At 34.5% G+C, this 13,471-nt stretch overlaps 1 protein-coding gene across 2 annotated transcripts; it reads left to right on the top strand.

Annotated features, from left to right (window-relative positions):
- Positions 1-1,050: 1,050 nt before the first annotated feature.
- On the top strand, positions 1,051-10,562 carry LOC126655803 (cell division control protein 48 homolog C). Of its 2 annotated transcripts, XR_007633092.2 has the most exons (11): positions 1,051-2,115; positions 2,425-3,041; positions 3,779-3,931; positions 4,268-4,384; positions 4,528-4,632; positions 8,865-8,930; positions 9,041-9,105; positions 9,185-9,386; positions 9,563-9,691; positions 9,870-10,010; positions 10,325-10,562. XR_007633092.2 is itself a non-coding variant. In XM_050350113.2 (10 exons), exons 1-10 carry the CDS (start codon positions 1,116-1,118, stop codon positions 9,912-9,914), a joined length of 2,499 nt encoding a protein of 832 aa, XP_050206070.1. In that variant the 5' UTR covers positions 1,051-1,115; the 3' UTR covers positions 9,915-10,146. The 2 variants fall into 2 exon arrangements, 1 of the variants encoding a protein (XP_050206070.1); XM_050350113.2 differs by lacking the exon at positions 10,325-10,562 and having other exon boundaries at positions 9,870-10,146.
- The last annotated feature ends 2,909 nt before the right edge of the window (positions 10,563-13,471 follow it).

Genomic DNA, 13,471 nt, shown 5'->3' with positions numbered 1-13,471 from the left:
TTCTTGTTGATATGCTTGTGATAATTCTTGTTCGATCCCGATAACAGCTTCACGTTTATAGTCTAGTGTATTTGATTGCAAATCTTCAAGACTTTCTTTAAGTTGAGAGATTTTCCGTGCGATCCCATCTAACTAATTTGTGTCGACAATTGTTAGGCTTTTTAAAAACTCGATACATTTTTGAACCCCGTACCGGTTGCTCCCATTCTTCTTTTACAATTTGCAAAGTTATATTATTACCCGCCCATCAAGCATCATATTTGAACTGGCGTTTCACCTGATATGGAGATGGTGTTAGATCTAGAAGTAAAGGTCGATGATCAGATCCTATCTCCTCAAGATGTTTTACTGTTGCATCTGAGTACATTGTTCGCATAGTTACCGATATTGAAGCCCTATCCAAATGTTTTTGTATATTGGCGGATGTATCTCTTTTATTGTTCCAAGTATATGGATGACCAATAAATCCCAAGTCAAGAAGCGAATTAGATGATATGAACTCTCCAAATCTTGACAATTCATGACCCATAGTTTGCATCCCCCCACTTTTTTCAGTTGTTGAAAGAATAGCATTAAAGTCACCAATTATAACAAAACATGACAATGGCTGAATTACAAATTCCAGTTCGGAAAATTATCTTACCCGATCACAATATACCCCAATTATATCCCCATGTCGTTGACGCAGCTGTTGTGATAGTAGCATGGATGAAGTAATGTTGTTGCTGGCAGATCATAAGTTGAAGAGGGTTCATCTATATCTGTATAATTCCACCTAAAGTTCCTAATTGCCTTTATGAATCAACTAAATGCCAAGAGTAAAGACGAAAGGAGGAGATAATTTTAGTTAATTTACCACTAATTAGAGTTTAAGAAAAAAGTTTATTAAACAATCTTTATTTTAGTAACTTAATTATTTCGATTTTCGAAGATGTTTTTGTCAAAAATTACGAGTTTAACTTTTAATTGATCTTTTGTGAGAACTTCATGGGTAAAAATGAACCTTTTTCGAATTAAAAACCATTAAAGCCACATTTTCTTTTGCATTTCATTTTTATTTAATAAGCTGAACCAAGCTGCCGCTTGAGAGAGAAGAAGGGTTTTTGCAGCGACAAATGGGAGCAGGAGCAAGAAAAAGAACTGGCGGCGGCGGCGGCGGAGGAGGAGGAGCTGGAAGAAATCAAAGGATACTTAAATATCACGTGGACTCCTGCCGGAAGAGATGCGCCACCGCCGAAGACATAGTTCACCACCTCCGCAACAATCACTCTATGTACAGCCGCATGAAACTCCGTACCTTAACACTACTCGTCAATCAAATTCTCAGCTCTTCCTCTTCTACTTCTTCACCATCATCTCGAAAGCATCATCAATTTAAACTATCTTCTTCCTCCGAAGAAGAGGAGGATGAGGAGGAGGATGAGGGTAATTTCGTCAATTCAAGCAAAAAGCGGCAGCGTATTGATGATAAGGAACGGAAATTGATGCAAATTGAGACTGCTCATTTGAATAAAAGGAATCAGCGATCAGCATCGTCTGAGTCTGAGTCCGAGTCCGAGTCGGAATCATCAGCGCCTTCTTCGACATCAGAGGACGGGATTTATGCTGAGAAAGTGGAGCCAGAGTTTGATTTAATGCGGTCGATGCTACGAGACAGTTACACAGGCACAGATTTGAAGCAAAAACCACAAAGTAAAGACAGAGAGAAGCATAAGGATTTAGATGTTGAAATGGATATTGCAACTACTCCAAAAACAGCTAGTAAAATCGACATTGTTAATTCATTAAAAGGCGATAATGAAGGGAAGGGGAAAGGGAAGAGCTTGACTAGTGGCGGCGGCGGCGGCGACTTGGCGGTGAAGAGTGGTGGTGATGGGCCTAGGTTTAGGGATTTAGGAGGGATGAGAGAGGTATTGGAGGAATTGGAGATGGAAGTGTTTTTGCCATTGTATCATCCTCATGTGCCGCGGCGGCTTGGTGTTAATCCAATTGGAGGCATTTTGTTACATGGACCTCCTGGTTGTGGCAAGACTAAGTTAGCTCATGCTGTTGCTAATGAGACTGGTGTTCCCTTTTACAAGATTTCGGCTACTGAGGTCGTTTCTGGAGTTTCGGGTATGAATTTAGAGAAAAAGAACTAAATAAAAGGCTCTTTTTATTAGATTATTACATGGTCATCTTTTAGTTTTCATTATATTAGGCACTGCATTGTATTTCGGTATGCATTCTTTATATGATTATTGAACATTGTGTATTTCATAATATTAGGCGCTGCATTGTATTTCGTTATGCATTCTTTATTTGATTATTGAACATTGTACATTGTGTATTTTCATAATATTAGGCGCTGCATTGTATTTCGGTAACCATTCTTTATTTGATTATTGAACATTGTGTATTCTTTCATGTTGCATGCATTTTCAGGTGCCTCAGAGGAAAATATCCGAGAGCTCTTCTCCAAAGCGTACAAGACTGCACCATCAATCGTTTTCATTGATGAGATTGATGCAATTGCTTCAAAGAGAGAAAGTCTACAAAGGGAGATGGAGCGAAGGATTGTGACGCAGTTGATGACTTGCATGGATGAATTTCATAGGCTTGTACAGCCAGATAGCTTAAATTCAGATTCAGAAAGCACCAATCAAAACCCTGGATATGTTCTCGTAATTGGAGCTACTAATAGGCCTGATGCTATTGACCCCGCATTAAGGAGACCGGGAAGATTTGATCGTGAGATTAGGTTAGGTGTGCCTGATGAGAATGCTAGGGTTGAGATTCTTTCAGTGCTCACCAAAAAGTGTACTCTTGAGGGCTCTCTTGATCTCTTGCAGATAGCTAGGTCTACACCAGGTTTTGTTGGAGCTGATTTGGATGCTCTGGTTGACAAGGCTGGTAATCTTGCCATGAGGAGAATCCTTGCTCAGAGAAAATCTGAACTTACAGAAGAATATATGGATAACAAACACAGAGAAGATTGGTGGAAGATACCTTGGTTGCCTGAGGAGATTGACAAGCTTGCCATTACAATGGCCGACTTTGAGGTGATATTGAATAATTTAAGTGTAAATATTAAATTTCATAGTATGGACTTCGGGTAGAGGTTATAGGTAGGCAAGGCTCAAGTTAGGCTGAAAAATGAAATTTTCTAATCTAGCATAAACATGGTCTATCTTGATGGTTCAGACCACCTTTATACCAGGTTAACTTCCCTATTAAATTAAAGTAACATGTGTACAATACAGGCTTTTATCCTGTCATATAGAGTAATTTGGAGGATAGTTGAAAACTGTTTTTCAGGGAATGGTGTGTTAGACCAAAATATTTTGGTTGACCAAAGGATGGCTGAATGTGAAATTTTAAAGAGGAGGAGAACTGGGTTGATATTAGTGATGGATATGTCTTTGATTTTTATACTATAACGGTTTAGATACCTTGACATTTGTCTTATTGTCTTAATCAAGTATTCCTTTCTGGACTTCTGCTAGCCTGCTCACCCTTCTGGTTCTTGTCAATTAGGTACTTATATAGTAGTTTAGCTGTTGCTCGATACCTTTAGGCACTGGTAGTTTTAGATGCTTGAAGCCACAAGGAAAACAGGGTCAATTGTAACATGCAAATTCGTTGATGATGTAAATTCATTTTGTTATTCAGTGGTGATGTACAGCTGCTCTTATTTGCAAATGAAACTAACATTTGGCATGCGCGAATTAGTAGCTGATGTTCACGGTCAACGATGAGAATCCAGTTTTGTTAATTTTCTAAAATTTTGAAACTGCAGGAAGCAGCTAAATTGGTCCAACCTTCTTCAAGAAGAGAAGGATTCTCTACTGTTCCTAATGTCAAGTGGGAGGATGTTGGTGGGCTTCATTCTATAAGGAACGAGTTTGACCTTCATATTGTTAGGCGCATAAAATTTCCTGAGGATTATCAGGTAAAAGTCATATTCCTTGTTCCCATAAGTCCTCGAGTATGATTTTCGAGAAAAAAGTATTCCCTTCAGCATGCTTCTGTTTCACTTTACATTAAGGATTGTGGAATTGTCTTTGTCTATATACGCATAATGTTTGGATGCTATGTCTTTGTTGAATCAATGGTAAATATGTTTTATCTTCCTTTGCCTCATTATGTTGATTTTAGTCCTCATACGCGTTCTGCTTTAGGTGATAGGTTCAGTTGTATTGAATTTAATCATGAGTTCTACTAGCCTTGAGCTTGAAGGTTGAGCTGTAACTGTAATTGTGATATTTATTTCTGTTCGACTCTTCAGAAATTTGGCGTGAATTTGGAGACGGGAATTTTACTGTATGGCCCTCCAGGCTGTGGTAAAACTCTGATTGCTAAGGCTGTTGCTAATGAAGCAGGAGCCAATTTCATTCATATCAAGGCTAGTCCTTATATTATTCTCTCATTTTTCTTTTTCCTTTTTATTAGTAAGTTGCTTTACAGTAAATCCTTTCGCTTGTCTTCCATTTCACATATATCTATGATTTCGAGTTTTGAAATCTTTCCCTTAATGCTTTTTTAAAGGGTCCCGAGCTTCTGAATAAATATGTTGGAGAAAGCGAACTGGCAGTTAGGACATTATTTAGTCGTGCAAGGACATGTTCGCCATGTGTGCTTTTCTTTGATGAGGTGCGTTCTTAACTCTATCCTTGATTTTTGGCCAATATCTTTTAAATTACAAAAAGCATGGAGGGTTGAGCCTAAATGTGAAATATAGCATACTGAATGGTGTTTAATCTGGGTTAACTTTTGATGAATTTTTCACGCTTATCAGACCGTCTAGTTTATGCTGTAATTGTCCACTTCTCTCTGCTTTGAATAATTAATTGTCCCCTTGTTGAGATTTGAGTCTATACTTTGTTTTTCCCACACTCCATTTCCATGACAATAAGCGGTGCTCACTCAAAATTATACTGAAAATTATACTTGTAAAATTGAGCACTTTGTTGTAAACACATTGTGAGTTTGAAGCCCGCTGCAGATAATGGTGTTTCTAAATTTATTTTCTACTATATTACATTTGTTTAGTGAAATCTATCGTCTTCTAATGTAAATTTGTTTATAGGTGTTGAACTTTGATTCCATCAAGTTTACTGCCTGATTTTTATCATAAATATATTTTAAACTCTCTTATTTAATCATTGAATAATTACTTCTACTCCTGACTACTACTTTATATAACCACTTTTAAAAGTGAATTATTGTCCCCCGATTTTTAATTATCCAAGTGTTCTCCTCTTCACTTAAATGATGATATAATTGAAGGACTTAATTGATCAAAAATAAACTTGAATTTAGTCCCTCAATTTATATTTTAGTATCGATTAGTCCAAAATTTTAGAAAAATATTTTTTATAACTACAATAATTATTTAATAATCTAGTAAATAAAATTAATTCACATTGTTCATTGAAATCCAATTTAAGTTTTTTGAAATTATTAATTTATCTTAGTTATTAGATAATTTTTTAATATAAAATATTTGAAATTAAAAACAGTAATTTTATATTGATAACAACATTGATGTTTGGATGTCACACACTGCCGCCCTAAATGCATCGTCAACGTGTGGCTACCATGTGCTGTCGGCACTCACACGGCTACCACGTGCTTCTGCACCGACAGCACTAACAGCGGGTGACAGCCATGCGCCAAAAAAAGTGCAGGCACGAGGCTAACCCTAGCCAGTGTTGGTAGCAACATTGCAATTAGCTGTTCATTTTTAAATTATTTTATATGTAATTTTGATAAGAATTTGAATGAAGTAAATTCGATATTCTGATGTTTTATGATCTTTTGAAAATAAATGCTCAAATTTATTCGATAATTTGTATTAGTTGAATATTATGATTATTGTAAAATTATTATAACTATTGTTTTTGTTATAATGATAACTTATTTTTTTTATTTTTTATTTTTTTTATTTTTTTATTTAATAACCGATAAAGTTAATTGTTTATGGAGATATTACTTTAATTTTAATAGTTTTGTATTATTTTAAATTATCTTTAATTTATTGAATTATTAAAAAAGGCTTAATCACTCAAAAATACCCCATCTTTTCTATTTTTTTCGTTTATGGCCACATCTTTCAAAATTTTTAATTTTAGCCCATTTTTCAATTTTCAGTTTCAATTGTATCCATTTGTCCAAATTTGAGTGGAGAAAAGTTCAAATATGCTGTTTATATTACTTCATATTATTTCAATTTACATTTCTCTCATAATAAATTTTAAAATTGAAGTAATATAAGAGGTTTATTTGAATTTTTTTCCCGCATTAATTTGAACTGGCTACAATTGAAAGTAAAAATTGAAAAATGGGCTGAATTTGAAGATTTTGAAAATGTGGCCGTAAATGATTTTTTTTTAAAAATGAGTTATTTTTAAATGATTAAGCCTTTAAAAAATAATTATATTTAAATAGTATAATATTTTAAACTTTGGACTAATTTATATTAAAAATAAGTTCATGGGTTAAATATAATTTTTTTTGCATCAATTATGTCTTTTAATGATATCATTATTTATGGAGGGGGAAATAATTTACAAGTCACGGTAATTAGTTCACTTTTAAACCTGTATGTATGAATTAGTAAGTATGACCTAAAATTAGGGAATCATTGTAATTATCTCTTTAATCATTATACCAAGTTTTAACGTTTAGTTGAGGCTAATGGAAATGAGATGGGTTACTTGTGAGTTACTCGAGATCGGTTCGTAAAATTCGAGCAGAGCTCGAGCTCAAGCTCAAGCTTCATCTCGAGCCGAGCTCAAACTTCATCTCGAGCCGAGCTCAAACTTCATCTCGAGCCGAGCTCAAGTATCAATTATAGAGGTTCGTGAGCCTAAACAAGCGAAAGAGGGCCTCTTGTATATATAAAATGATAATTTGTATTATAATTATATTAGCCTTTTATACTTCTAAATCTAGATATTTATTAGATTAATTAGTTTAATTGCATATTTTATAATAAAAAATTAAAATACATTAGATTTTTTTTTTTACAATTTTTTTATTAAACTCGAATCGAGCTCAGTGGCTCAGATATTGTTCGAGCTCGAGCTCCAGCTTGGCCTAACTCGGGATCGGCATGGTCCGTTTATATCCCTTGGTAAAGCAGACTATATATTATTGACTTAAGAAACTTAAACTAATTCTTTCCTTTATCTATTTGAATCACTTGAGCCTCTGATAGATCATTCTGGTTTTGCGATGTGACGAAGAAACTCAAGGCTATTAAATAAATTCTTAATTTTGATTTAGATTTCTATCCATCTACTTTCTACATTGAAGTAGAAATGCCTAAAGAACTGTGGGATCCTGTTATTGCTAAACATTAACAAATTTAGTGGACAAACGAATTCAGCTTAGTGTCCCGAATGAGAAGCATATTGACTTAAACTGGTGATTAGCTATGAAGCACCGACACTCCGTCGGAGTGCCGTATCTAGGGGGTGGACACGGGGACACGGGGACACGGCGGGGACACGGCGGGGATACGTACCCGACACGCCACGTGGCGTGTCCCCGTACCTTTGACTAGTCAAAGGGGGGGACACGCCGGGGACACTTCTAGTGGCATTTTAGTTAATTTTTGATTTTTTTTATAAATTTTCTTTTATAATAAATGGACCTAAATTCAAATCAATTAGATAATAACCTAAACTAAACTCTATTTTTAATATTAAAAAAAATACTGCAGCCCTCTATTTCAAAATAGAACTAGTAGGCTGTTTTAGAAAGAAATAAAACATATCTAGTTTGTTGTTTTTATTTTAAGTACTTTTGCTTGTTCTTCAAAACTTCTTATTGAAATTAGTTTAATTTTGAATGACTCAACTAATTTATGTATTACTTATGCATCTTATGAAATGTTGTTTTTGCATCTTGAAACCTTATATACGAGTAAATATATATATATATATATTTTTAAAAAATTGCCGTGTCCCTGCCGTACCCGTGTCCTATTTTTTTTTTAAAATGCCGTTCCCCGTACCCGTGTCCGTACCCGCACCCGTACCCGTATCGGTGCTTCATAGGTGATTAGGGGTGACCTATTGTTCTGGTTCTTTTTATTTCTTACAGTTAGAAATCTGTCAAAATTGTGACGATGTTTTTTTCTTCTTGAGGCTTGTGTGGATTTTCTGTCGAAGCTTCTTTTGCTTAGGATCCTACACTCCTAGCAGCAAATGATATTTTTTTAGAAGTGATGCAATTGTATGGGCAATGCTTATTCCAAAATCAGTCCAAGATCTTTGTTATAGCGTGACACTATCTGGATTACGGCTGTCGATTCTTGTCCTTTTGGCTCTTTAATCAGTATAACAGAGAAAATAGTAATCTTACAATTCTATATATGAGTTATGGCTGCTGACAAACACTCTAAATGAACTTTTTGTTAAAAAGAGTTTGAAGATAACATTTTATTTTTCTAGTTAAAGGTGAAGACGTAGCCTTGACTGTAATGGAAATATAATTAGACACTGGTGTTATTTGCTGCGGCCTGCAGTGAGATTAACATTAGTTATAGTTTGTATCGATAGAGGTTAATTTTACTGTAGTTAACATTTCAAAGTGATTCCATTAAATGGAAACACTTTTTATGGAAAGAATACTTACATGTCAGAGAAGTTCTCTGTAGCTTCTGATCAGGAAGATATTTAGAATTAAGCTGACCAATTGGTACTTTACCACTTGGTGTTAAGCTGTCCAAATTAAACATATTTTTCCAAGCACTTCCGCTACAAAGTAATCAAGTATTAGGTTTCTCATTTGATTGACGTTTGGTAGTTATGTGTGCTGCTGGGAGTTGCTTGGTGTCTTTTATTGGGAATGGGTTTTGATGTGTGTCTCTTTAGGTGGATGCTTTGACAACAAAGCGCGGGAAGGAAGGCGGATGGGTAGTTGAGCGGTTGCTAAATCAGGTCAGCGAGCTAAGTAGTCTTTGTACACAGTAATTATGCTTCTGTAACTTTGCATCTTGCAACTTTATTTTCCAGCATTGGCTGATCGAACTTATTTCTTTGCATTTCAGTTACTTATAGAGTTAGATGGTGCAGATCAGCGGCCAGGTGTGTTTATCGTCGGTGCCACAAACAGGTGCAATTCATTGTTATCTTTGTTCTTTGTCTGTCTACCTGTTTCTCTCTCTCTCTCAAGCTGGTTTATCTTTTTGCAGACCTGAGGTAATGGACCCTGCTGTCCTACGGCCTGGTAGGTTCGGCAAACTTCTGTATGTTCCTCTTCCCAGTTCAGAAGATCGTGGATTGATCCTAAAAGCGCTTGCAAAGGGAAAACCAATTGATCCTGATGTGGATTTGAGTGCAATTGGGAAGATGAAGGATTGTGAAAATTTAAGTGGGGCCGATCTTAAAAAGCTGGTACGATAATCATCTTATCAGTTTCTTACCTCTTGGAGCTGGATTTATGGATCCCATGAAATGTTTTAGTGGGGATTGAGCTTGCTCTTCACTGCCCTTTCTGGTTTATACTCAGAGCTGTATTCCTATCAAAATGTACATCCGTCCGGCCTGATATAGTATTTTATTTGTAACAGATGGATGAAGCTGCAATGGCAGCATTAGTTGAGGCAAAAAGTGGTTGCTCAGACAAAATCCCAAGCACAATCAAGGCGGCTCATTTTGAGGAAGCATTGAGTAAAATGTCTCCATCTGTTTCACATAAGGTACAGTCCAGTCTTGGCTTGGCTATATATTGAATGAAATAACCAACTAGCGCTTATCCTGCAAAATAATTTCTGCGGTGGTGGGTTAAGACCATGTCTATATGACCGGAATTTTAAAATAATATCGCAGACCTTATTTAGATTTTCCTCTGACTTGTTGTAATTTATGTGGAAGCAGCAAGTACACTATTACAAGGTTTGGTCAGAGAGCTTCAAAAGTTAAAATGAAATGTTTCCTATGTTATGTTGCGGTACTACATGCCCCAATTGCCTGGGCAACAATTTTGCTGCCTTTCCGCCTAAAATGAGTGGCTACAAGGTGCGTCTTATTGTACAATTTGTAGTTGAAAGCTAGATGCTTTTTTTTTTCCGAACAAAAAGCTAGCTGTATTTTGTGTATGACTTTTTTGCTTTTCCCATATTTCATTAGTTTTACATGTGGACATTTATCTGTGCGCAATTGCCATGTTTTTCTGATGATTGAGGGGTGATTGATTGATAGTAAGGAAACAGCATTTCTTTGAATTGTTTTTTGAGTTTTAAGAAATGAGTAAATAGAATATTTTTTTAGAGGTGGAATTTTAAAAATATTTTAAATTAAACTAAAAAATTACGTTTTTTTGCTTTGGTCAGTTTGGAAGGCCAGAAACTCGGTTATCTTCAAAGAGAAGGCTTGGTCGGTTGAAGAACTGTTCGAACTGCCTTAGCTTATAGCGAAGAATTTAAACTAGCACAAGAAACAATTACAAATTCTATCTCTAGTTTGAACCATTGCTAATTCCAGGTCGAACAGTTGTACACCTTCAGGAGCTTAGGAATCCATTATTATTAGATATGATGCTTGATTTAATAAAGATAAGAAGTTTGGATCTGTGGGTGGAATGGCCTTTAACTCCTCATGGTGTGTTTTAGGGAAGTCCACCACAATTTTTAGATTCATTTGGATCCTGGGATATTGGAATTTCTAGCTCTAAGAGAAGTTATGAGATGGAGTATCAGAATGAAGTGTTCCTTCTCATATATCAAGATGGAAGTTAATTTTAGAGGAAATGACGCGCTATACGCTCTTTTCCAAATATTTTCCATATTTGCCCTCCCAACTTTTAGGGGTTCAAGCATACTTTTTTTTTTTAGTTTTGTTTTTCAGATTTACGCCTTTTTCCTTCAGCCTTCTCTCGCCGTCTTCTTTCTCCTTTCTTCGCCTGACTTCACCGTTTCTTCGCCTGATTACGCCGTTTTCTTCGCCTTATCTCTTTTTCCGGCTGAATCTTCCTCTTTACCATACCTGCTTCTGTCTCTTCATTCAAATTTGGGAGGATATCTATTATAAAGGTAAAAAATAGGATTTAGGCATTTAAATTTGCTTTTTTAAATTTTTGTTTCTGGGTTTTTTTAATTTGGTTTTATTAATTTATTGTTCTCTTCGATTTAATTTTCTACACAATACTAATCAATTAATATCACACTGAAGTATAACTATTAGTCCCATATTTGTTTTTTTATGTTAGATTCTTTCAGATAGTTCTAAGGCCATGTTTGGTTCATGGAATGGAATAGTATGGAATGGAATAACTATTCCATGAGGAATGGAATAACTATTCTTTATTTTTTGAGAGGAGTAGTTATTCCACAAAATCATGAAATAGCAATTCCATGGAGTTACTATTCCATGAACCAAAGTGAGGAATAACTATTCAATACGGAATATCTATTCTATTCCGGCCTATTCCATGAACCAAACATGACCTAAGTACATATAAAAATAATGATTGTTCTTCTTTTTTGTTTTTGGCTTCAATTTATCAATTTTATTACTGAGTTTAGCTGACTTGAATTCAGTTTGTGATCTTATTTTGTTTTGTTATGTTTTATTCATGTTTGAGTTTGAAATCTGTCTATACAAGCTAAAAAGTTTAGTTTCTTTTGTGTGGGTCTAATTAATCATATTTGTTTGTTCATTTAGGTTAATCAGCTAGCTTGAATCCATTGTTTTTTAAAGGGAAAGGTTAGGGTTTGTTGTGCTTTGGTAATAGGATGTACAATTATTTGAAATCCGTGTATATCTTGTAGATATCTGTGTTGTAGTCCTATCAACAGGTGTTGTCGTATTTATTTAGAATTGCATTTGCTTATTTTTCACAATTGTCTTATAGATCATTTTTTTTTTGGATTTTTGTCATTTGGTAATTTAATCAAATTTATAGTAAACTGTTTTTTGATGTCTTTTTTCTGAGTTTTATAATCATATGACAATGTTTTTGTTTTTGTTGATGCCCTTACATGCGTTATGATTCAAATTTGACAATTAGTAGGGTAGAAGGTATTGACTGTTTAGACGGTTGACAATATATTTTAGGAAAATTGTTTTAAAATCAGTGTCTAAACATTAAAAAAAATCCACACCAACTGAAAAGAAGAATGAAGTCAGTGCGATAAGAAAAGAGGGCAATCGTGTTGGTCTAAGAAGTAATTCAAAGAAAACACAAACAAATGTTGATAATCAGTCTAATCTCAGTGTTTTTTTGTCATAAAATATGCTAAAAATATTATTTTGTATGTTTTGTTTGCAAATAATTTAGTATTGTGTGATTAATTATTTTTATATATTTTTTTGTGGTTTTTTTTCTTCAGATTTAGCAATATTCAATACCTCCTGATGAATGGTTTATAGCAAAAGTGAAAAGTACTTTCTTATGATACCATTTTAAAGTTTAAAAACAAATGGAATGATATTGAGTTAGATTTGTTTAGAAAAAGTCCCTTTGATTATTTTCTTGACATGCCATTTTTTAGGGTGAAAACGCAATTTTTGCATTGTCTTTTTTTGAGGTTGCTTAACCAACCAAATGCAAATGAATTGTTGTTTAATTTGGCGGAGAGAGGCTGAAATTTGGGATTGACGAATTTGCCTTATTAACAGGACTGAAATGTCATGGAGATGTTAGTAAACTTAGGTTTAGAAACATTTAAGATGAGATTTTTGACAAATACTTTAAGTGTCTTAACTGTTTCAATAAGCAAGTCTTAGATGATTTTTTTGTCATTAGAAGATGGTCTAGTCTCGAAGATGGTGTTAAAATAGCAATTTTATATTTTCTTGAGGTGTTTCTGTTTTCATCTCGAAATATAAAATGTGTTTCCATTGTGAACCTTAATATAGTTGAGTCAAATAAGTGTAATGACTTTCCATGGGGACTAGATTGTTTCAATTGTGGGATGGATGATTTAAAGGATAAATTGAAAGGGAAAAGTAAACAATATTAAGAAGAAGGTAAGACCCCTTTTTATCGGCTGACTGTTTTCATTTATGCCTTTAAATGTTGGTTTTATGAATGTTGCACTGCGCGGTCAATAATCTTGCTATTTTGGAGAATGGCACTGCTATCCCAAATTTTTTGAAATGGAAAGCTGATAAGAATCCGGGCCTTGCGGATTTGGATAAGTCTTTCTTTTTTTTTGACCGGAAAATAGGTTAGTGTTACCCTTTTTTTTAAAATATCAAAATATCATAATTCATATAAGAAAACACTTATTCTATATCTTGATAATCTTATTTTTAGTAAATAAAATTAATTTATGATAATTCAAAAAATATGATAGTACAGATAGTACAGATTTTATTTTTAAAAAAATGTAACACTAACCTATTTTCCCGTAAAAAAAAGACTTATCCAAATTCACAAGGCCAAAATTCTTGTCAGCTTTCCATCTCAAATTTCTTGGGATAGCAGTGCCATTCTCTAAAATAGCAAGATTATTGATCGCGGCAGGGCAGCATTC

Source organism: Mercurialis annua, linkage group LG7 (genome assembly GCF_937616625.2).
Source record: "Mercurialis annua linkage group LG7, ddMerAnnu1.2, whole genome shotgun sequence".
Taxonomy (NCBI): domain Eukaryota; kingdom Viridiplantae; phylum Streptophyta; class Magnoliopsida; order Malpighiales; family Euphorbiaceae; genus Mercurialis; species Mercurialis annua.
The sequence above is the reverse complement of the archived record's forward strand: the minus strand, read 5'-3'. Positions and strand labels throughout refer to the sequence as shown.